Source organism: Anopheles merus, chromosome 3L (genome assembly GCF_017562075.2).
Source record: "Anopheles merus strain MAF chromosome 3L, AmerM5.1, whole genome shotgun sequence".
Classification (NCBI taxonomy): domain Eukaryota; kingdom Metazoa; phylum Arthropoda; class Insecta; order Diptera; family Culicidae; genus Anopheles; species Anopheles merus.
In genome coordinates, this window is record NC_054085.1 from 7211959 (window position 1) to 7237758 (window position 25800).

Below are 25800 nucleotides of genomic sequence, written 5' to 3' on the forward strand. Positions count from 1 at the left end.
GAACAAGAAGTGTGAAATGTGAATTTACGGAAAATGAATCAGTGAAGATAGCCCAAGTGACCTATAATAACGGTTTACAAACAGCCAGAAGCAAGTGCAGTGCAGTGCAAAATGAAAAATAAAAACCATTTACTGCAGTGTACTGCAGAATGAATGATTAATTGATGAACAAACATTACCCGTACACAGTGTTGTGAAAACCTATCCCAATGTGTAAAAACGTATTAACGCTCATGCGATCGATTTAACAGTAGAGTAAAGTCAAAACGCCGGTCTCGTAGTACAGTCGTCAACTCGTACGACTCAACAACATGCCCGTCATGGGTTCAAACCCCAAATGGACCGTGCCGCCATACGTAGGACTGACTATCCTGCTATGGGGGGAAATCAATTAGTCACTGAAAGCCAAGCCCACAAGTGGAACAGGCAGGCCTTGACCGACAACGGTTGTTGTGCCAAAGAAGAAGAAGAAAGTCAAAACGAGAAACGATGGAAGCTTAAAAAATGTTAACTTTTCACAATTTCACATAGCATAGTAGAGAGTTATAAAATGGGTAACGACACGTCAAACCCTAAAGCTAATGTTGAGGGCGATGATGACCTTACCTTTGTTTTAATGTTCAACAAAATGTTCACTCAGAAAAACATGAAACCCACGAGTTAAAACTAAACATTATGCTGATAAATCGTGCCATCATACTCATGCAAAAAGTAATTAAAACCATTTTCAAAATATTGAAAACTCGAGCAAAACGTGATGCAATGAAAAACATGCATCTGCCTACATAATAACTCATTTTGGCAATCTATCCGATTCTCGGAGCAAGTAATAAGGAACAATTAGGTGCATTGCAAAACTACGGTCTACGAGTTGTGGACAGCGTGATGGTCAGATTGGTTATAGAACAACCCTTGCCAACATAGAAGACGAAAAGACAATCTTGATTGGCATGCGAGAATGGAGTGTCCCAACCCCGACAAGACATCGAGCGACGACTGACGACATCTTAGAACTTCTCATCAAACATCGATGTCGAGCCAACCCTGACTTCCCCTACCAAACACAGATTAAACAGCAAGCACCGGTATAGATGTAGCGTATAATCATCATCAGCAGCAACAATATTCCATTAAGGTATTGCAACTTTAGAATACAGGCGTCCCCCGAGTTACGACCCCCTCGAGTTACGACGATTCGCAGATACGACGATTTTGATTTTGATAGTTGAAAGTTGTCATTGACAAGAAATTGATGTATTTTTTTGAATATCTGGGCTGATAACCGCTATACACACATTTCCAAAGATTCCACAACTTTTCTTCTTCTTGTTCTTTTGGCTCAACAACCGTTGTCGGTCAAGGCCTACCTGTACCACTTGTGGGCTTGGCTTTCAGTGACTTATTGATTCCCCCCCATAGCAGGATAGTCAGTCCTACATATGGCGGCGCGGTCTATTTGGGAATCGAACCCATGACGGGCATGTTGTTAAGTCGTACGAGTTGACGACTGTACTACGAGACCGGCTAAGATTCCACAACTACCTTGTTAAATATCTATATTGTGTACAGTTTTTAAAATATAAGTATTACATTATCGAACATTATTTTAAATAAAATACAGGCGGTCCCCGAGATACACGGTACCTCTTCTACGCGGATTCAGAGATACGCGGTTTCCTAAATTTGACAGTTCTTTGAGCAAATTGTACTGATTTGACACATCTATTGTAAAATGCCAAATAGTTTCTGTTTTGATCGGATGTTAAAAACTATTTCAAAAGGTTTGAAACTGTTATTTCATTCAGAATCATATCAAATAATCGATTAAGTGGCTAAAACCACCCCCTAGTTGCAAATTTACACGAAAATTAGTGATATTTTGGCTAAAAATCACGAGATTCGACTTACGCGGAAATTCGAGATACGCGGTTTTTTGCGGCCGTTTACGGTCCCTATTTACCGTGTATCTCGGGGACCGCCTGTACACGATATCATAAATTCCAACTCTTCAACTTCGGCTATAAACTTTAAATTCATAGATATTCGACACACGACTTTTTCGACTTATGCCTTGCTTTGAGACATTTTTTCGGTTCCAAATACAGTCGTATCTCGGGGGACACCTGTATAATCAAACGGGGTTTCAAGCTAGGAAAAGTGTTCTGTTAATATATCATAAAAGTAAACAAAAGCAATACGAAAAAGGAATGTTTACTATACACGTAACTAAAGAAAGTATAAGTTAGTAACTATGTACGACAAAATCGAAAGATTGAAATAAAGCATTGAAAAAAAAATAAAAAAGTTTAAACCACGTTTTTTAGTGCACTAAACAATCGGCCGTACTGGTGAACTCTTTTGTCGAAAAACATTCGTCGCTCATGAGTGGACAGGGTTGTAGCAGTGGGTTACACAAAAACATACAAAACCTACACGGTTTTCAAAATTTTCATCTATGTATTTTGATCTATCTAATGGATCTAATTTTGATCTATGAAGTCTATGAAATGAGTGAAATAAGAAGTGTCGCGGCGAACGTTCCCGAGAACGAACGAGTTCACCGGTACAGCTGAAAGCCTTAAAACGTGAGGCTAATTTGATTTCTCCCTTCATTCAATTTTAATTATAATGGTATGTAAATATAAGTAATGAAACAAACCTCACATTATTTACTTATTTTATTAGTCCATTTAAAAAGGTTTTTCTATTTCTTCCCTAATTGCGTTTGATATTTCGTTAATCAGACGCACCCTACTATCACCAGACACGTATCACCAGACATTGAACCGTTTACAACTTTACACTTATTGTTTCCTGAATATGGTCACATGGATGATTTCAAGTACATTTCGCAAAATTCATCGTAAAGAGAGAAAGATAAACAACAATCGAAAAAGAAGGCAAAATTCACTTTTGCAACGAATAGAAACAGGGGAGAAATCAATGTAGCGCGTAAGATGCATTTGAGAGGGTTGGTGAGAATGCTCGCAAAATACTGTGATGTGACGACCATTACATTTTCATAGCCAAAAGAAAGCGACTTCAATTAAAAAATATAAGTAATAATAATAATAATAATAATAATAATAATAATAATAATAATAATAATAATAATAATAATAATAATAATAAAAATATTAATAATAATAATAATAACAATAAGAGTAATAATAATAATAATAATGATAATAATAATAATAATAATATTAATAATAATAATCATAATAATAATATTAATAATAAAAATAAAAATAATAATAAAAATAATAAAAATAATAATAATAATAAAAATAAAAATAATAATAATAATAATAATAATAATAATAATAATAATAATAATAATAATAATAATAATAATAATAATAATAATAATAATAATAATAATAATAATAATAATAACAATAATAAAAATAATAATAGTAATAATAATAATAAGAATAATAATAATAATAATAATAATAATAATAATAATAATAATAATAATAATAATAATAATAATAATAATAATAATAATAATAATAATAATAATAATAATAATAATAATAATAATAATAATAATAATAATAATAACAACAACAATAATAATAATAATAATAATAATAATAATAATAATAATAATAATAATAATAATAATAATAGTTAAAGAAGATCGATTATAGCAAATAATGAACCATAAATATTACTAATTGATACAGGAACAACAATATATTTATGCAAAGCAAGCATGTTGGAAAAAAAATCATGACCCAATACGTTCAGACTCAATATCATTAACAGGGATATCTAATACACCAATTTATTAAAAAAGAAGTACAATATCCCCTATATATTTCAACAATCTAGAATTGGAACACGATTTTGTATTAGTTCCAGATGAATTCAATATAGAAGCAGATGGTATATTAGGCACAGACTTTTACAAACTATACAGATTTGAAATAAATTATCATTTAGAAAGGATTACATTCACGTGCCAAGGAGAAAAAAATCAGAATAGCATCGAAGAAGATGATGAAAAAGTAATTAAAGTATTTAAGTACTTAATATTTTTTATATAAAATTCCCACTTCAGAAATTTATAATGTGAAGAAAATTGTAACAGAATATAACGATATATTTTGCATACAGAATGATCCAATTCCTGCAAATAGCGTTTACACTTAGAAAATTGAATGATATTCCTACGTATATACCAACATTTACACAAATCTTCTCACAGGCTGATGAAATACAAGGCAGGTAAAATGCTAGACAAGTAGGCAAAATGCTTAAGAATTCAATAATTGAATACTCAATCTTCCCATATAACTCACCTATTTTACTGATTCGAAAGAAATCAACAGATGATAACAAACATAGAGACTTGTAGTAGATTTCAGGCAGCTGAAAAAACAGGTTATACCAGATAAATTGCCATTGCCAAGAATAGATTCTATTAGATATTAGATCAGCAAAATATATTAACACCCTTGATCTCAAAAATAAAATTTGCAACTCTAGATAATATTAATGATACATTTGACCCATTAAAAAATCTAATACCAAAACCAAACCCATAGTGGTCCAGAAACCCAATTTATTATCCATTTTGGTTCAGGAACTGATGCCATGCTCACCTCATGCCAGTCTTGTACCTGTTACCGAATCTATACCAATTCAGGAACCGATACTGAACCCACACCGGTTCTGGAATCAATAATGATAACATACTCGTTCTGGCTAACAGGCTGATCACGGTGTTCGAACGGCACTCGAATGGACCAGCAGGCTACAAATGGAACAACAAAGTATTGGAATCTTGTCAACTAACTAGATGAAGATGAACGTTTAATCGACTTTTTGAATCTTTTAAACTTTACAACACGCATCAAAATGTTAAAAATCTAATCTTTTTGGTCAAACCTTCTTTCAATTTTTAACCCCAAAGTTGACAAATTCAATCATAAACAATACAATTTGTTTAACTTCCAATTATGGTGTATTTGATTATTTTAGCCAGAACTAGACAAATAAAATTTTATAAAGTGCCTTTTAAAAAACTGTATCGATGCTCAGAAGTGTTGACTATAGAATGAGATCAAAGTTTGAAGTCTAATTTCAGAACTGGTATTGGTTCACTGGAGAACTGGAGAACTGGTCCACAGTGTTTACAAATAAACGGCGAACATAGTGAGTGCACCATCAATTTAATTAGCCACTGTATCTACTCTGCTGCTATTTTGTGATATCACTTTCAACAAGATTAAATAACCCGGAGGTAGAACAACACTAATAAAATATACCTTAAATGGTTCAACATTTTTGTGATGTATTTTTTCAATGAATTTTTATTGTTTTTTTTTTAAATATTTTTCATTTATTCCTTGCATTGGTTTAGCTCCATTTTGCTGTTGTTGTTTGGTATGCTTCTTTAGCATTCCGTTCTTTCTCGTTCCCTCTCTTTAATGTTATATATCTAGACTTTATTTTTAATCATCAATAACAATGTACAGTAAAATCAATAAGTTTTCATATCATGTTTATTTTGTTCGAGTTGTTTAAAGAACGAAACGATTTGTTGTTATTGCGCACGTAAGTTTTCCCATTTCACATTTACCTTCTTTTGCAGATGTTATGCTATTCTGCTTTCGTCCGTGTTAGTGAGGTGTTTATGTGCGGTGTTCCGTTTAAACTACACTTGTTTTACTTATTACTCAATACGGGTAGAAGTTATTTAATTCGTTTTGTGTGCAATGATACATAGTACGCAATCATCGCCCTAACGTACTAAAACCGCGAATGCAAATGGCAAATGTGAGAGGAGATCGCATGTTGTTGCCGGTTGAATGTACATCGTCTCGAAGCCATCCAGTTGTAATGTCCGAGTGTCGGTAATAGTACACCCCTTGATGCTGACTGTGCTGCAAACCGTAAACTGCCATTTTAACCAAGCTCAGATGCCTAATGTCGCAACATTGGGTTGGTATGGTTATTTTTAAAAGATTTTTCCTCTCTTTATTATCATCGTCCTCTGTATCGCTTGGTTTTGCACGTGTTGTTAGTGCTTTTTAGAACTTTTTTCACTTTCACTTCTATTTACTTTATTAACTTTTGTGTTCAAATTTCGCTAACTTTTTTTTATGGATGAATTAAATCGTTTCATATATTGTGTTTGTGTGTATTCCTTTATGAACTACTATTAGTTTAGACTAGATATAACCATTCATTCTATCTTTGTTCTCTTCGAACTCTTCGAAAGTTGTTCTTAAATTTATTTTTAGTTTTGTTTTTTTTGTCTCTTTTTTCATTTATAGTTTTGGTTCCTTTGTTTGAAGTTTGATTAAGTTTGTTAAATATTGAAAGGAATTCCTACGCTTTTAAATTTTGTAATGAGTGTTTTTTCTCAAAAACGCTCTAAAAAAGTTAAAAGAATGCACAAACTATCACGCTGAATAAAAAAACACTTCTAATTTGATAATGAAATGCAAAAAATAGGAAAGATCAAGATAGAATATGATAGTACTTCAAGAAACAAGAACATTCTAATATATGCTTTCTTGTTATTATCTTGTTACCTTTTGTACATTGTTGCAGCGCACTTTTCGCTCAACAGAACAAGAGGTAAAACGTATTCCGTTTAAAAATGTTTTTCATATAGGGTGGGTTACAATCTCTTTGTCATTTTTTCCTGTTTTTAAAGGGGGGGGGGGGTTCTATCTTACATTCCCTGGGTTTTTTGTGTAATATGTAAGTGTATGTACTGCTTACCGTTAAGTGTTGTGTATTATGTGTTTTTAGCCCTTATCCGAAACGCAGGCTAAATTGCATATTACTGTTCCCGCGTTGCTGTGTTACTAATACACTAATAAGACTCATTCTTTGCATTACTATCGCTTGCGCTTTGGTAAAGTTCGAGCAACACTTTGGCGTTTATTAAATGTTTCACCACACTTCCTCACACACGCTAAAACAAACAAGCTCTCAAGGGATGGTCTTAAGTAGAGGGGTTTATTTTAATAATGTCTGTTTTTTTTGTAAGTACATGTGTTTGTGTATATGTTTGTGTGTAAAATCCATTCGAAGATATACCACCTATATCCACTTGCATGCACAACGATCCGGCTATATAGAGAAAGGACGAGGGAAAGCAAAACATCAACATCTCCTAGGTGTGCGGACAAAGGCGCCTTGCAACAAGGCGTTTAATTCTAAGTAGATATCTTCACTCGGATTGCAATACAAACACTTACACTGACACACAAACAGGCGTGTGTGTTTCTGTTGTTGTTGTTTTTTTTTTAAATCATTCATAGCTTTATTTTGTAACAAGGTTTTTGTGTGTCCATGAGTCCATGTGTGAGTGAGTGTTATGTCACGTTTCCCTTGCTAAACCCTAACTTAATATCGTATCCGTTTTGTTTAAAGATATACATACGTTTTGAATGTGTTTTGGTTGTTTTTTTCTGTGTTTTGTTTATTTAATTTCTCTTCTATTCCTATGATACAAACTTAAATCAGAGAAAACATGTGAAATTCTTGCATGTGTTTGTTCTCGCCACGTGCGTTTTAACACATGTGTGCCTTTTGTGATGTTATTTCTGCGGTTTGATACAACTTCTGTATTACCAGCCTGTACTAACTGTGTACCGTACTGTTCTTATTACTGTTTTCCACTCTTTTTTGTGCACCAGCACCAAGGGATTGTTTTAGTTTCGAAGGCTTTTAGTGACCAGTAGCTAAATGGGAGCCCACATACACACACACGTCCTCTGTACCGCATCCCAAAAGCTAGTGGAAGGAAAAATTAACTTATTAACTTTTTTCTCTCTTTTTTATTCTAACGTAAGACACAACAAGAAAGTGAACAAGTTTTGAAGGAAGAATCGGGGATACTGAAGTGTTCGAGGACACTCCGGTGGGGAGATAGGGACTGGCGCGACTGACCGGCTAGGGAGGATATACACACATACACTAACGTACAAGAGAGATTTACAGTTCGAGAGTGTTGAGAGGAGAGCTGGGTTACTTAGTGTCTCGACTCGTTAAAGCTTGATTTTGTTTTTTTTTTATTTAACTATACATCGACAGTACGAATTTTTCTGCCACAGGGGGGGAGCACTTTCTCATTAATACCGGGAAGCAGACAGCACGGGGACAATCGAACCCAGAAGGTGGGGAAGGAAGAAAAAGGCGATGGTGGAGTAGGGTAGCGATCACTATTGCTTGTTAAAAAATCGGTCCTCTGGAAGATTTTACAACGTAAACAATTATAAGAAATTATCTGAAAACGACACAGTCGGCAGTCGTCAATAAAGGGCATGGTAAAGGCACGGTGAGCGCCAAAGGTTTGATATGAGCATTAAGCTCCTCGTAATGTATGAAATGTGTAATAGAAACTGACCTTAACCAACATTAAATCAAATACTAATATTCTCAATCTACATATCTTCAACGGTAACTAACACAGTTTGCAATCCTCATTGACATTAAGTCATGTTACAGCGAACTCCGTGTGACAACAAGGATTAATTTGCATGGTATTATGAAACAAAGGCATTAATAGAACAGCGAATGGGATATTATAATAGAGGCACATGATTAAACTCAGCAGAGTAGCCCCAATCGGTGGAATACGGTTGAGAAACTTCCTTGAAATCACTACAAAATCACAATAAATGTCACCGTGCCTCTAGAAAACCTGCGATAAATTAAAGTGTCTAACATAAGGAAGGGAATATCTGGGAATATAATACCCCGTAGAAACGCATTCACTCGCCATGATTTTGAACCCAACGGTTTGTAAGCATGTAGTGTCGCTAGGATAAAGTGTTTATAAGTCATTGTCTTAGCTCAATGAAAAGGCAAACAGGGCTACATCTAACTGAGAGGAACACCTACATATAAAGTAGTGCAATTAAAACGTACTGTTTCACTGCTTGCGGTTGTATTTGGTACGCTGGCTTATGGCTGTTGTTTTTGTCAGTTGCTTTTTTCGCCTCGTTAAAATCTTCCTCTGGTATGGTTTGCACCACCACTTGTGTTTGTTATTTCTACATTCGTAGATATCTTTTTTTTTTAGCCGTTTTTATCGTTTATCTCGAATTACGTCTCGTACGCACTATTGCCCCACAACTAGATACTCTAGAGCTTAGTGTTATAACTGTTATGAAGTGTTACAACTGAAAACGCATTTATGCGCGCTGGATGTGATGAGTGGTAAACGTACAGTAGTGTCCACTTTATCGACACATTGTTGTTATTTTCACCTCTACTGAACAAAACTCTAACAATGCATGCGCGAAACACAATCGTCTAAATTGTAAGAGGGCGTGAACACCGCTTCCCTTAAACATAACTAAACCAACGTAACGCATCCAAAACGGGTAACGAACAGTAACGCACCAATGTGCTAACGATTCTAAGTAAACAATGCTTTTCTCCCCTCTACCGATCGAAAGAGTACAGTGTGGCTGGGAGGGGGGAGGGATAAGCCAAGGTTGCTGTGGAACACACACGCAACAAACAAACGTCAGAAACGTCATAATAAATAGTATTACGATACAACTACTACTAATAATGTCACTAATTGCTTCTTATCGCTCCCAATCCCCGGTTGTTTTCTTGCTTGCTTCTCCAAACCCCTGGCTGAGTTCCGCTCCGTTTGATTATCTCTACCGAGACGGGTGACGCCGAGGCTCGGGCACAGGCCCGAGTTCTGCATAACAGCCCCAAGTTTTTTTTTTTCTTCATTTATCTATACTATGTAAGTAAACATGCCCCTTTAATACTTTCTTGACTAACCGCGAGTGCGAATATTTTACATTACAATCTTATTTCGTAAGAGCCATATCCCATATACTGGAAGAAGAAGTAGCAAAAACAAAAAGACATTGTACAATGCTGCCGGTTATGACGCAATGTCACAAAAATGGGAAATTGTTTTAGGGGACCATCGAAGAATCGGAACCAAAATGAGGTCAATGGGGTTTCTTTGCTTCAAAGCGAGATGTACATTTGCGCAAAAGGGAGAACACATACATTGTGAGCAGCACTTGAGGAAGAGTGAAGAAAGTGGATGCAAAAGTAACTAAATCTTTGTTCCCATTAATCCAGACCAGAATACTACAGTGCCGGAATACTCTACTGATATATTGTAAGCGACGCCATTTATAATGGGATGAAAGAAGAACAGATGCTTATAGCCCGCCCGTACAGGACACCTCACACCGGAGGATGGCGTTGTGTCGCGGTGCGGATGGGAAAGGGATGTATCATCGAGTTGGTTTAAGTTCTTTGACCTTGGTGTTACGCTTTCTTTACTTACATCATGTAAGTATTCTTATTTTTTGTATGCTTTGTTTATTTTTTTTTTATTTCTAGTACGTGCTAGTTTGCTTCCATAGTGCTTGTGTTCACTGTTACCAGAACGCTTTCGTTTTGCATGTTTTTGGTAGGTGTGCATGGGAATTAAATAGCTCCTCCGAATGTTCACATTTACGGAAACAAAGGATGGATCTACCACCTTTACAGCTGTTGCTTGTTTTAATTACAACTCCCTCCTTGTATTTCCCATCGCACAACTCCGTCTGTGTGTCGTGCGCAACACACTGGTCGCTGCCGAGTGTTATTAAACTATTGTAGATACTATCTCGGATCTAGTACTTGAAATATTTCACTTGCAACACGATAATTCACCTTGTTCATTTCCATTAGCCCCTCCTTTTCGATTTGCTAGCGTTAAAGAATCGAGAATCGAAACTAGTTGTCATTAAAATGCCTTTATTTACTGCAATTAACTACATTCAAACGATGTTGCGGTCAACTTTTCCACTGTTTGTTTGGTTGGTTGTTTTTTTTTTGCGGTAAGTTCTGGTTTTGCATTAGTTACTATTGTTTTGTTTTTTGTTTTTTTTTTTAGTTTGTTTCCACCATTCAAGTTTCGGGTGTTGTTGCCGTTGTAAGATGTTACATGATAACTTGTTAAGGGCGTGGGTGTGTTTTTGGTTTCCTTTATTGCGAAGGAGAATAACTTTACTTTTATTTTAGTTTTATTTTATTTTATCATTTGGTTGGCTCCGTTTTGGTTGTTTGTGGTATTCAACACACGTTCGCTCGTTCTAATACGCACACATTTTTGTTTTGTTTTGGTTTTCGGTGACAATTTCGACATACTGCATGGTGCGAAGCCGGTGTTGTGTCGATGCACATATGCGCAATCAACTTTTACTGGCCACGTGTGCATCGCTTTGCTTCCTTCAGTCACGTTGTATGGACTAGCTGCGATCGCGTGCGATCGATCGTTCAAATGTTTTCAAATTCAAACAAAACTCTGTGCAATTGTAATAAACGTCAACGTACGTACACGGGTTGGTTGGGTGTAGTGTGGCTGTTGTTTTATGTGATTAATTATCTTCTCTTTCGAGTTTTGCCTTCTTTTCTTGTTGGTAAGTATCCACTCCACTGTCTCAATATCGTGTGTATTGCACTAGATTGTTATAGTATGTTTGTGTGTGTGTATCTGTGTATCTTTATACTTATGCTATCACTAAGTAAAGTGCTGTATCTCTTACTTATAGAAATAGAAATTTGTCACTTTAAGTGTAACTGGTAGTGTTTGCTTCCGAACGATCCTCCCGAGCTTCCGATTCCCGCTTTCCCATCCCGCGCGCGCTCGCGCTCTCCCGTGGGGAAGCTGCGTGGGGGGTGGGACGACAGAAAGTATGCCGAGTGCGGCCGGTTTACTTTCTTAAAAGGCTACTACTGTATACTTATCGCTATTACTCTTCTCTCCTGACTACTGAACAGAACGAACCGGAGATACTCGCTCCTAATCCTAATGAAACACAAAAACCGAGAACGGGCAACGATTGTTTCGAAGAAACTGTAACTAACATGCTTTCGACGCTTACAAACTCTCTCACTCTCTCTCTCTCTCTCTCTCTCTCTCTCTCTCTCTCTCTCTCACACACACACGCACACACACGCACAATGATTCTCTCTCTCTCACACACACACACACACACACGCAGCGCTCAAGGTGTTACCACATTTGTTGCAACTCTGTCCCGAGCAATCAAAGTCGGCCGAAATATGGCGTTTGAACATAATGAACCAACTCTTCTTCCACAGACAAGGTAGTTCTCCGAACTCTGAAGTTAGAGAGGCATGAAATGTCCGATGACGTCACTGGCTCATATAGCTAAAACGACAGAATCTTTTGAGATTTGATCTCTGATCGATGCTGTCCGAAAAAGCAGAATGATAGCAACAACAGTCTAATGTTAACTAAACACCATATTTTGACGACATTAAACCATCGGCGCAGAGTTACATCCGAAATGGGATTACATGGTGGGGTCATTTCCAGCTCAATCCTCGAGAGCGTGCGATTGCACCACCATCAGACAGACGAAACGACAAAGTCATTGCAAACAAAATGGTCCAACTTTCAAACGGGGAAGCGACAAACACCCGCAATTCAACGCGCACAACTGATCACTGACATTCCAGCATGCAGACCATTTCACCTGGCAGCACCACGCACAAACTATCACAGATCTTCTCTCTTATCTCTCTCTCTCTCGTGCTAAACACGCCACAATCCACGCTGCACTTTTAACCGTTTGCTGCTATCCAGCCGTATCGCTTCCCTCTTCACCAACGGACATACACAGGAGAGGGGAAATGTGGCAGAAGGATAAAGGTCCTGATATCCAATTGTCTGGTCCAATTCCACACTCTACTATTGCACGGCCCCTCTTCTACTACCCAATCAAAAGGTATCGCTCAGGTGTGTTGTTCCTACCGTTGCTCTTGGTTGTAACACTGTGCTCACCCACATCCATTCCCGAATGTGACCCCTCACAACGCGCTTCTCCTCTTTGCCAGTGTTTGCCGATTGCTCGCGAAAGTGCTTCATTTCTTCTGCTTTCAATGCTTTGCTCGCGCCACATTAAGGTGGTAGGTGTACCAAAACTGAAAACCTTTCACCATTCACCGACCGAAACACTGGTGCCGGACCGGAACCGAAAACCGTACCTAACTTCTCAAAAACCCGTATGTGAATGTTGCGAAACGGACTCTGGCGCCTACTGCTCCTAGCTTCCTTGCCTACTATTCAATTCGTAATTCTCACCTCTCTCTTTCTATCCCAAAAACGAGTCAACTTTGATTGCTTCTTTTGTTTCCCACTGGATTTTTCCGTTCTATTCTTCTTCTTCTTCTTTTTCGCTTAACTAGTCTGTCGCATTTGAGGGGGGGGGTTTATATTTAAAATAAGTTAGTAGTGCACTAGTTTTTTTGTTTTACTAATCCTAGATAGCAAATGGGGGAAGAGTGTGTGAGGAGGGAAGGAGTGAATCTTGCTTAGCTATCAATCGATTCGATTATTGATTCATCAATGTATGTGTGTGTGTATTTGTGTATGTGCGTGTGAAAGAGTGCACATGTGTACGTGTTTTTGTGTCCTTGATTATTTCTACCGCCTGACAGAGAGTTCCTTTTTTGCGTATCAACGCTCTTCTGATCAGCATTCAAATCTTCCTCGACTGTTATATACACTCTTTCGACATTTCCCATCGTCCTTGCTTTAGTGGTTGTTCTGTGACGTTCGCGCCCCGTACCGTGACGTTTTTTTTTGTTTGTTTGTTTCATTAATAATAAGATGTGTAACATAGAACTTTACCTTTCTTGTATAATTAATTTTTCCATTAGCCTACACACGTGTTCGAACAAAAACATCAAACGGTACACAATAATACTCTCTCGATAAACTGTTCTGTGTTCTTCTTTTTCTTGCACATCTTTTGTTTCGTTTAAATTAAATTGTTATGCTCGGTGTGTTTTGTTTTTTTTTTATCTTCTTCAGCTTTGTTTTGTTTGTTTGTGATTTTTTGTTCATGCTGCTAACAATTTAATGCATCTTCTTCAAACGAATCCGTGCATTTAACTATCTCTTTTCGTACTATTTTTTTGGTTTACTTTTTCATTTTAAGTTGCTATTGCTCAACACTTTCGCTATCAAAACGATCGGTTAGGATACCTTTTGGTTTCCATACGCACTGTTTTCTATCGCAACTGCGGGCTGTTTTAACTGGAACGCGCACTGCTCTCCGTCTGTGACACCGTCGTACGTGGTTCGTCGTGCCGCAAAAGCTCGATAAAGTGACACGCAGAGGCGGTTACGATCGCAGGGAGCAAATATCAAAGCGTGCGCCAACAACAACGACCATCGATCATCGGAGCAATCAAGAACGCAATTGCGGCACGCGCATGGCCTTATCCTAGTTTCCTGTTCCGCGAAATGGAGAAGATGCGCGTTCTCTTTCTACTGGCTCTAGATCTCGCAGTGGAATCATTGTGTGTGTATGTTTTTCATTATAAAACTATTAAACTTTGCCTTCTGTTGTTGCTGCTGCTGTTGCTGATACTGCTGCATACTTGCCGCTGCTGCTGTTGCTGTGCCCCGCTGCCTCTGCACATCCCCTTGATGCAGTGTACTGCTTCTGCCTTACTAATATGGTTTGTTTTTGGTTCTTTTTGCATACGACTGCGGCAGCGGTCGTGGGGATTGCACCTGTACAACAGTAGTTCGGCCGCCACTACCGGTGCATTGTTTCTATACAGCTGAAGCATCATTTAGAGCCGTGCGCGCTCGCGCTCTAAGGTACCGTGTGTGTTTGTGTGTTTCTCTGCGTGTTTCTGTGTCTAGTAACGCTTTCTCTCTGTCTCCTAGCCAACATGTTCGGCGACGACCTAGGACGATCGGCGCATGATCTATCTCGGTTTAAATGGATCGCGCGACGCCACCACCCGTGCGACACACAAAGCTTTCTACAATGCGGTTCACCCACACCCTGAGTGTGTGTGTGTGTGTTAATGTGTGAGTTTTTGTTCGAATTGTTTACTCCCTTCTACTGTTCTCAGCTCATTCTGTCTCAGGGTTAACTCATCTCCTCATCTCATCATGTTATACATTCAAGAGCAAAGGAAGGAATCTGATTTTAGACTGTTGTCGATTTTGTCCATACCGCAAATTTCTCTGTAAGAAATTAAAAAAGAAAGGAAAGTTGAGAGAGACATTTCAGTAAAATTTAGACAGACGATTTTTGATTCTTTTTTTTCTTTTCGGGTGGGAGTGGAGCTTGGCGAGGATGGAGAGCAGATGTTATTCGGATTAGGATGTTTGAAAGAGCGGGGAACATGTCTTTTAGTTTGTTTCGTTTGAACAAACCGGATTACAGGGAAAACGGATTAGATTAGCTCAGGTGGGACGGGGAAAGTTGTATATGCAGAAGAAGAGATAGGGTTGGATAGTTGGTGAAAGCGGTACAGAGCAGAAAGGTTTATATATTTGTTGTGTATTTATATTAGAAAAGATTACAAACAGGAAGGAGATTACGAGGGGGTATTACGATCGTGGACAATCATGCAACCGCGAATCTCCTTCGAGCGTGCGCTTGAAAAATAGAACCAGCGAAGAACAGAGAGAAGAAGAAGAAGAAGAGGAAGAAGATGGAGAAAAAGAGTAAAAGGAGAGATAGAAGAAGAAAAATGATAAAACCAGAGGAAAAGAGTAGCATAAAACAAGCAAACGAAAAAATGAAAGAAAAAAAGAGAGAAAAAAAACAAAAGAAATAGGAAGAACGAAGAAGATGCGTGAAGGAGAGGAGGGAAGACACAATAAAGATTCATAAAGGGAAGATCGCAAAACAAAGTGTGGTGCATTAGTGAGTTATGGATGATTTTTTGTTTTTGCAATCTCATTTGGAACGTGGGAAACAAACACGGTTTATATGTGAACTCCATCTTGCGGAGGTATAAAGTTAAAGTAACCATATTGTAATAAAATCAAACAAAGCTATTTTCGTAAGATTTTACTGTGCACAAACAACACGTTTTAAAATGCAAGGAAAGTAGTAAATCGGTGCTGTACATAGGATGAAACAGTGTTATCCATGTCGGTAGCAAAGAGGTAAAACTTTTGGGTGCAACATTTTATTATTGAAACCTAAAATGGTTCCTTGGAGAATAGTTCTCCAAAAAAATTTTTTTATTACTTTTGCTACTTAAGATGCTTGATAAAAGAGCAATGTATTACAATTTGAGGATGTTCTACACATAGGGACACAAACAAATGCAAATGCTAGTAGTAGTGGTCAATCGAATTGGATTATAATATACAACATTTGAGAATAATTATGTATAATACACAGGTCTCGAATTCGCGAAAGGTAAAACAATCGTTTAAAACTGTTTTCTGCAAACGTTCAATGCACTAGATATACTGAAATAAAACTATTCGGGCTATTTTCATCGAGACGATTGGCGATTAAACGCCATAGTTAACATTGTTTATCATCAAAATCAAACATTTCGTTCCAATGAGAAGATTACACCAAGCCAAGTAGAAAACAGAGAGATGTAGCAAAAACGATGAAGAGAGAGAGAGAGAGAGAGAAAGAGTGTTATCAGTATAAAAGTTTTGGAAGAAACAAAGGTGGCCAAGCAGCAATGTTGTTTAGTAGTACAGAAAAGAAAGGGGAAAAAAGAAGAGATCAAAGGGTGGAAAAGCGTTGTACGGGATATTACTTGGAAGGAATGTTTAATGGGATAGAAAATAAGAACAGCGAAATAACAGGTTTAACTAAATAAAGTAGAAACAGATTTCCATTTTTTTTTTCATTTCTAGCAAGTTACAAGTTGTGGGTATAAAATGGGGTAGTTATATCGTCTTTTTAGTATGTGTTTCTTTGTTTTGTAGTATTTTTTTTTGCTTTGCAGTTGTTTCATTTATTGCTTTCATTGTGGTGTGCATTGTTCTTCCGCCTTGTACAACAAATACACTACACACAATGTTGCGTTGTAATGTATTGGTGAAGCGAACCAACCTGAAAGCTAATAAATGACACTCACACTGACCACAGTTGTTCAATGTTAGAAACGTTACGCCATTTCGCAAATTCCATATTGACAAAACAACCAATTCGGCAGTACGTAAGAAATCAAGACATAATTCGAACAAATCGAATCATACAATAAAGGTGAAAGTATAACGAAAATGTTTATTCGCTAAATCTTTACATTGCGCGAACTAAACTCAGTATTGTAATGTGTGTCAAAGACAAGACAAGAAGATTACGCAGAGAACGTAAAACACAAACAAACAAAAAGTGTTCAGTTTTGACGAACACAGAGACAATCTTTAGGTTGAAATAAGACAAAAGTTATAAAAAGAGTGAAACGAAAGAAAACCAAATAGTACAGGAGAAGGTAGAAGGAAAACGACAGATCGAAAACATGTACGCTACAAAGGGGTAAGGGAAAATGTGAAAGTACACATAGAAAGGAGCTAATAACTTAAAGAAACTAAACATTGACAACGATAAATAAAGAAAGAAAAAAAAGAAAAAGACAATCAATCAATATAATGAGAAAAAAAGAGATAACTGACAGATTTAGAATATAAAAAAGGAAATTTCAACAAAACCAAAATAAAACAAAATATCAGAGAGCAACGTTACATGGAAAGAGAGACACATTGACAGAAAGGGTAGAGGCTGACTAACAATACATCGAATTGTTGTTTTGTAGAGACACTTATGTTGTAAAGAAAGAATGTTTTGTTGCATATTGTTTGGACGATTTGTGTATGTGTGCGTATGTCGATGTGTCTTAGAGTTTGTGTCGTAATGTAATGTAAAAAGTACTTTCAGAATGTGTCGAAAGTTGAAAATGATAATGAAGAAATAGTAGTAAAAGAGTAGCACATGTGGGGAGGAAGAATCAAACAACGTAAAAATCGTAACAAGAATCGTTATGCCCACGATACGAAGGGAGATGGAACTATATTCCGGGCAGCCAAAAACTCCCCCCAGGTAGAGTCCACGCTCCAATCTGGCTTTGATGAAGCAACGGCTCCAAAGAAGACAAAAAAATAATTACAATAATAACCATATTTTTGGTTTCTTTCTTGTTTTGCAGCAACTAGGGTTTGCTTTCCATCGTAAAGGCGGGTTCGTACATTGGTAAGTAAATTTTAATTTTAATACTGACACGCGCATTAATTATTGAGGCATTAATTAAAGAAAAAGCTGAACTTTTTTCCCTGCATTGATTACTGTTGCAAAGTTAATGGGTGCAAACAACAACAAAAAAAAACAAACACATTCATTCATTCATTACTAACAAACGGAAGAGAAAAGGTAAGGCAACGATATAATTGCATTAGTAACAACAAACGGTTTTGTAGGGAACAAAATCGAACAACAGAGTCTAAAATATGGACAAGCAATATTAATGACATATTACTGATTCACGCCATAACCCACGAACTGTGTGTGTTGGTGTTGTGACGTGTTCTAATACTATACTTTTGGGGTATGTGTGTATGTGCGCGTGTTTGTTTGAATTTGTGGGTGTATGTGTCATCTTACAACTAAACAGAACGGGCTCTACGTCTAATAAACTATTCATAGCTATAATAGCTAGCTGGATATTACATCTTTGTAGAAGAGAAGCGCACCTCTCCTCTAATTGCGCCACCTTTTGCGCAGTGTGCAGTGGTGGTTACTGTAGTATGGAATAGAGCGAAGAAGCGCAATTACAACGATAACGGAAGTATTTTCAGTATTGATCAGTAGTAACACAGCTACTAAACGCTACTCTAAGATGTAGTATTACTTTTTCTTCTTTCGTTTCGTTTTGGTTCTATTACAAGATTTAGTCACTGTCACTGCAAAACAGAGGCGCACTACAACAACAGAACGGCAGAGAGAGAGAGCTAGAGTTGGGTATCTTGCACCAAGCATCGTGCTTCGCACGGTTCGGCCATTAGAGAGACAGAGCAGCACGCAACAGAAGAGGTTAAACACAGGCACAGGCAGGCAGGCATTTCGGACGATGTTTTCCTCGGCTCGGGATGAAGGGTTGTGTTCCACCGCGGACACTGTGCAGCGTGTTCCCCTAGTCCAAGAGAGTTCAGAAGAGATAAAGAGCACACTTCGCATGTGTGAGTGTGGCAGCAGCTGCTCTTTTGTGGGTTCTTCAGATTGCCAGGAACTTGGGGTTTGGTCAGCCAGTCGGCGAGTTACTGCAAAGGCATATCTAAGAGAGCACACACACACACACATACGGTCGATATGGAAGTTTTAATTGTGGGATACCCGAAACACCGAACCATCATCGTCATCATCATCATCATCATCATCATCCTTGCGCAAACAGGGGAACAAGCGGCTCAACAGGCTCTACTGCATATCCGCGACTACTGATGAACTAGGCAATAAACATACAACAGGCGGCACAGGCACACTAGGGGCGCTAGATGAATGGGGCACAAGCGGAATGTACACTGGGTGGGGCGTGAGACAACAGGTGGACACAGAACTAAACAAATTGCACGTGATGTTTGGTACACACCACACGCTTGCATACTCCGATTCATCCGAGCATTCATCATCCACCGGGCCGGAGAAAGGGTGAACAACCACACGTGTAGATACGTATAGACATTGCACAATCATTTCGAATTTAAACAATAGTTTGATAAACAATAATTTTGTTTCTGATTACAGTTTACGTACACAACAAGAAACTCACACTACTAATGTGGGGTGGTGTGGGATGATCTTGTGGGTTCTACGACTACAGTGATTTGGAAACGTGTTTCAGTGTTCGGGGGGAGTGTGTGTGTGGTTCGACTTACACAACAACAAAAAAAAACATGAAAAGAACGCTATGCAAAATGTCTATGACTTGCTATGTGGAACTATGATAGGAGTCGGATCCTACTACAGAAACTAACATTGCACCAATGAAACAAGTTTATTAAACAATAAAATCGAGTCAATGATCTCTACGCACGTGTACGCTAATGAATGTAGCGAACGAAAAATAGGAACAAACTAAAAACATGTTTGTATAATACATTCACCCACAATCGAGAGGCTCAAACGAGAGAGGTACACCACCACCACCGGTGGAAACGAGTTAAATCCTTTTTAAAGGCTATAATCACAGTACAAGGAGTAATAGTGGGCAAAGACAGTGCCTTCAACAATACACCACCACACACATACATTCTATTGAACATCTTCTGTAAAGCACATTACGACCCAACAACCCTTAATGCATCGCCACGATTTAAAAGGAAATTACTATGTAACATTTGCACACATACACACATTGTACGTATGTTGCTGCTTATTCTCTTGATTTTTTTGTAAAAGTGATACTTAATTTACTTCCGGTTATTCACACACACACACACGCATCCATGGCATTCTCGTCAGTGTGCGCACACATGCAGACAGAACACATACAAGAGATGAAACAGAAACGTAAAAAAACATAAACATACAAACGAGCGAACGTGTTAACACTGTACACAGCAGCAGTTCATCCCTATCAGCCGCTATCAGGATTGGTACGATGCGTTTTTTGTTTTTTTTTTGCCTAATTGTTCGTTATTTTCGCTACAGCATATGGGAGATTTTGTTTTTGTTCTTCTCATTCACTAATTTCCGTTTCCTGTCACCATCATCACCGACCAGCGCACCATCACCCATCCACTCACTCGTTCTTCGTTCCTTGTGTGCTGTTGTGTGTTGAAATGTGTGGTACTGGTGTGTGCGTGTTTAACTTGTTCTGCTTGTTCTGTATTTTTCATCTTTGGTTCTTTCAACAGCTACTGTTGCCTGTTATGTACTTGTTATTTCTCCTAGTTTTTCTTCCATTTTTCTCGTTAGATATTCATTGTATAATACTTGATAGTTCTTTTCTTCTTCTGCATTATTTTCTTGTAAGACTTCAGCTCAGCCTATAAGTGTAGTGGAGGAAGCTGCGGCAGCTGTCTGCGGTTAGTAGTAGTAGTAGTAGTAGTGAGTGAGGTGAGTCTGTTTCCAGTTTCTAAAAATAAAAAACTTTACAAATATTAATGCAACAACACAAAAATAGAAAAAATATTAAAGAAAAAGATACATTATTTTGGCACTACTTGTAGCTTAGGCTAGCTGAAAAAAGACGAAAAAAAGTTAAATTAAATGAAAACACATACATAATAAATAAAATCAAAAGAAAACAAAATAGTGAGTAAGAAAGGTAGAGCATTTATACAAATTGGAGACATCAACATACGAGGTAAGGAAAGAAAACGGGGACAACTCCATGAATACAGACAACCACTTATCGCAATTCCTTACTGTTAAGAGCGACAACTAGCAAAGTGAAAGAAACATATCATTCCACGAGAAAGAAAAGAGAGAGAAAAAACAGAAAATTAATATAATCGTTAAAACAACCGCCAACCCAACAGGACGCAGGCAACATGAGAACAACGGAATGTAAAACAAAGTACTGGGAAACGAGCATACAACAGCAATAGGAACAAAACCATGGAGAACAGAATCCACCCACAGGCGCATACACACACACACACATGTTAAACACCAGGGTCGAATTTGGAGTGAGCTGGTATTGTGTTATACTAAAACTACACGGGTATAGACAAGGTTCGACCATTTGTTTAAGCTCGTAACATTCTTCCTGACGCGGTTAATCCAAGCGGCATTGAGAGACTGGACCACTGCGGGTGTCTGCTATATATGTGTGTGTGTGTGCTGCTGCTACTGCTGCTGCTAGTTGCAAAGTTAGAGAATTGAATTCACCTGCCTGTTCCTATTATTCGTTACACAAACCACGGTTAAAGAGCAATTGAAGGAGAAGAATAAATTCTTAGAAGGAAGTAACACAAATCAGGACAGGGAGGGACACAACATTCACACGGCATTGCTACAGTGGCGCGCATTGGGTTGGATATTACTGTGCAGCAGATACGGGGTGCGCGGCTTGTGCGTTCGTTTTGAGAGCCACAATATGGTTGTTTGTTTCATTTTATTTCATTTGCTGTATTCAAAACACACTGTATTTTTTTTTTTACAAAATATACTAAATCGAAAGTAAACTAAACTATAAAAAAGACTTCCTGCGTTAGTAGTCTCCAGAGGGGGAGGTGGCTGATGGGGAGCGTTGCGTTAAGCGCGCGGAGGAATTTGCCGTTATATGTTTATTTTTCAACTTTTTCCAAAACCGGGCGGGAGGTGGTTGGACTACAACATTATTACATTCATTCATTGATCGCATCCCCTCCATCGAGCCCTCTCCCTCCTATCGTCAAGCGCGGGCGCAAGTGTGCTGCTTGTGTTTACATGCAAGAGTTGTAAATAATATTAGCGTACGATAAAACCAGGGAGGGCGAGCGGACGGTTGCGACGCACTATTACAGGGGAAAAAAATGGAGTGGGGGGTATCTCAGGAGGGGCATAATTCATTTTCGGGCGACATAATTATATTAGTGGTTTATAGATAAATAAATAATAATTACAGATGCATTTTGCTATTGCTCTCGCGCGCCCAGGACGACATGTATGCTCGGGCGCAACATGTATGCAACAACAAAAATAGATATCCTGACTTAATAACACAAAAATGTAACGCTTTCCGCTTAAGCTTTCTCTCATTCATTTGTTTCCTGTGTTAACGCATTCGTTTTCTCTATCTCTCTCTCTCTACTTTTGCGTACACATGTTATCGCCTATTGTGTTTGATCTCACTGCAGCCATATCTTATTAAACTACTAAAAACACAACGTGCACCGGGGCGGGATAGATTAATCATTAATCGTTAATTAAGGATTACAGCTTAAACTAAAGTAACAACAACATGTAACAACATCAAATCAAGGAAGGCGCTATCATCGGAAGTACATAAAGGAATGGAGCGGGATAGGGACATAGGAGGAGGAGGTATGCAGTAGTCTAGCTGCAAGTCGCCCTTTCTGCTTAACAATTCCAAGCCCGGAGGTTATAGGATTTTTTCGTTCTTTCTTTGCTTTATGCTAATTGTCTCTCATTTTATATCCTTACGCTGCAATTAGACACGCGTTCTAGTCGTTCAATCCTGTCGGGTTTTTGCCTAACCACGTGACACGCGTGAAAAAAGTGTTCTGGCACAGTGCATTGATGAATCGATTGAATCGATTGCGGTATCAAAGCAAATTGGATCGTAATACTTCATTGCATCATGAGGGACCGTTATATTTAGGTTAGATCGTTCTTATTCTCTTTGAGCTAACTAGCAATAAGGACTGTTCGTACCTTTTCCACTAACAGTTAAGACAATTGCTTAAAAATAATACGGTTACAAAACCACCCTGGACTCTACTTGGCTTGGCTGGCTGTCTCTACCTGTAAATGAAATCTGTCACAAACCTTCTATTTGTGGGGAACAGAGGGAACCTTCCAAAACTAATCAAAACTGTTTACTGGGCTATGGGCAAAAAAATAACAGGATGTTTGTGGCGAAAGAACCTACAACCCCCGGTGAAAGATGGCTTAAGACCACCTCAAAGAAGCTGGATAACCAATAGAATGCACCTGTAATGCCTCTCTCTTTTTTTCCTTTTCTTTTTTCTCTCATACCGATCGTGCGATTATATACTGAGAGCAACAACAATCATAACATACTAAAGAAAAACATTCTATTAACAACGCGTACACAGAGACAAACTAAATGACACACGCACACACTTGTACACACGCATTTTTTTGTTTGTTTGCAGAATTTATCAATTAATTTGAATATAAAAATATACACACTAGCAAAACACGGTGCCGGCAAAACACAAAATCATATCATTTTAAACAGAACCAAAGAAAAACAAACTGAAATAGTTAAACGTTGAAGCTCAAGGAACACAACTTTAATGAAGAAAAACGATAAATTTCTTAACTAAACGAAAGTGTATGCGCAGAAAGAAGGAAATCAAACTCAGCTACAGTGTGTAAATTGTTTGTTTTTCCTCACCAATGTGAACACATTTTACAGCAGTTTTAGCCTTTTTTATCTCTTTAATCGTCCCTATATTGTTTCACGCATCACGCATGACGAAGAAGATTATCGCATTGTCCAAGGGTGAACAATCAATGAACCCATCAGGACGACTGCGACAGTATTCGCGGGGGTGGACTACGGAAAATTCCTGTTTGTGCGTTAAGTTTAGAAATGAGCTTTATTTCAACAAAATACAACCAACGGTTTCCTACCCTTGTGAGTTGCCGTCCAATGCGTCCAGTGCGGTAGTAGTCGGTAAGTTTTGTGAAACGAAACTTGTCGGTGTTTTTGTCTGTTGGCAACAAGTAGTAACCGCATTGCACTGTGTTTTGGAAATTAAATGGACCCATGCAGTATTTTTTTTTCCTTTTCTTTAAAATGAAGGCTCATTACATGCCCTAAAGAAAGCAAAACCAAATGCATTACAGGCCTGTAATGTAAACACTCAGTAGCTACAGTAGGAATTCAATATGTTAACGCTTTCTAGTTGGTATGCTTGTTAGATGGATGTTCGATAGTTGGCTGAAGGTTGAACTTAAAAGCAACTCCGGAACTCCGGTTGATATAAAAAAAACGCGGAAAAAAACACGGGGAAATCGTACCAATTAATATAGATACAAATTCGACAGTTGGCACAGGCTATCGAACCTTTACTAGTGAAGTCAGACTGTACTACATTGATGCTACTGAGCGCAAAATAAAGCTTCATATGATATGATTTCTCGAGATGTCTCGATGAATGACCAATGGCTCATGGTCGCTGGCAATGGAGCCCTATTTAGTTTAGTTTCACGTGCGCGGTTAATACATTGTTTCGTTACGTCCATCTGTCTGTGCTGCCATGGTCGTATAAAGTCGTAGTAGTACGGTCGTCGTTTCTTCGTTTTTTCAAGTCCTCTGGTGTAATTATCCTGCGTCAGTATGTCAACCAGAGAGAAGAAGAAGAAAATAACCAGAAGTAACAGTCGTGGAAGTCATTGTCGTAGTGGTATAGTTGTAGTCCCCAAGGTTGGTAGTGATCCATTTCAAACTGTAACGCGTCCTTTAGGGTTCCCTTCATCGTCGTCCAATAGTGTTCGTATCCCTCGTCCCATGTGTTTGGCGTTTCCTGATGGTGTCTTGTGTTTCTAACCATTTCCCACCTTTTCTCTAGGCCTTCGCAGAGTTCCACTTTTCTCCTATTGGTGTATATAACAATTAAACAGAAGATTAGGAATTTTCTGCAATTTTTGCGCAACATCTGCGCAACTACACAGAGTTAAGCGACTCATCAAAAACACACACACACATAAACAGGACATGAAGCATTATGTACTTAATGATCCCTCCGCTGCTGATGGGAATCTAACCGGGCCTCGCATAACAAAAAAAAGAAGAAGTATACTATTGACACTGCACATGGTTTTCTGCGTGGACCTGGGTGTGTGTATGTGTGTGTGCGTGTATAAATGTATAGATAAAAGTGTAAGTGTGTCTGTGTCCATGAAATGGCGTGACAGCGCTCTTACATGTCTATTTATTATATATTATTAATATATGTTTAAATGTATTTGTGTATGTGTATGTGTGCGCGCTCGCACGTTAGTACTGACTAACTAGTTTCCCTTTACTGATGTGTACCTCGAACAGTCAGAAGTCAATAGTTGAACGCTTTCTAGTATTGGCATGCCGTTTTAGTTGGTTGTTCGATAGTTGGCTGACAGTTCTAACTAAAAAGCGCACTATTTTCAATGAGTTCAGACCGTATTTTAGTATCAGCATCGTGCAGGTAAGTATTGGCATTTGTTATATCCTGTTCTCGTTTCGACCTGACTATTCTCACAATATCTTCTCGTGTATGGGGAGGGGGTTACGTTTCGTTTTATTGCTAACCTAGAATATGCGTTTGCTGTAAGTGATTTTATCGTATCTCGTAAACTTTCATCGAACGTC

The 25800-nt window shown here is 38.1% G+C and overlaps 1 protein-coding gene across 21 annotated transcripts in view; it reads right to left on the minus strand.

Annotated features, from left to right (window-relative positions):
- Nucleotides 1-6670: 6670 nt before the first annotated feature.
- The window catches only part of LOC121599005 (plasma membrane calcium-transporting ATPase 1), a 66203-nt gene continuing 47073 nt past the window's right edge, over nucleotides 6671-25800 (minus strand). For 17 of the 21 annotated variants that reach the window (XM_041926441.1, XM_041926430.1, XM_041926433.1 and 14 more), the window contains one exon: nucleotides 6671-15019. In XM_041926441.1, coding sequence (XP_041782375.1) covers nucleotides 14982-15019 — 38 coding nt within the window. In that variant the 3' untranslated portion in view covers nucleotides 6671-14981. Of the gene's footprint in view, nucleotides 15020-15539; nucleotides 19084-21851 lie in introns of those variants that run through there. The other 4 variants (XM_041926444.1, XM_041926449.1, XM_041926451.1 and 1 more) reach the window with 3 other exon arrangements.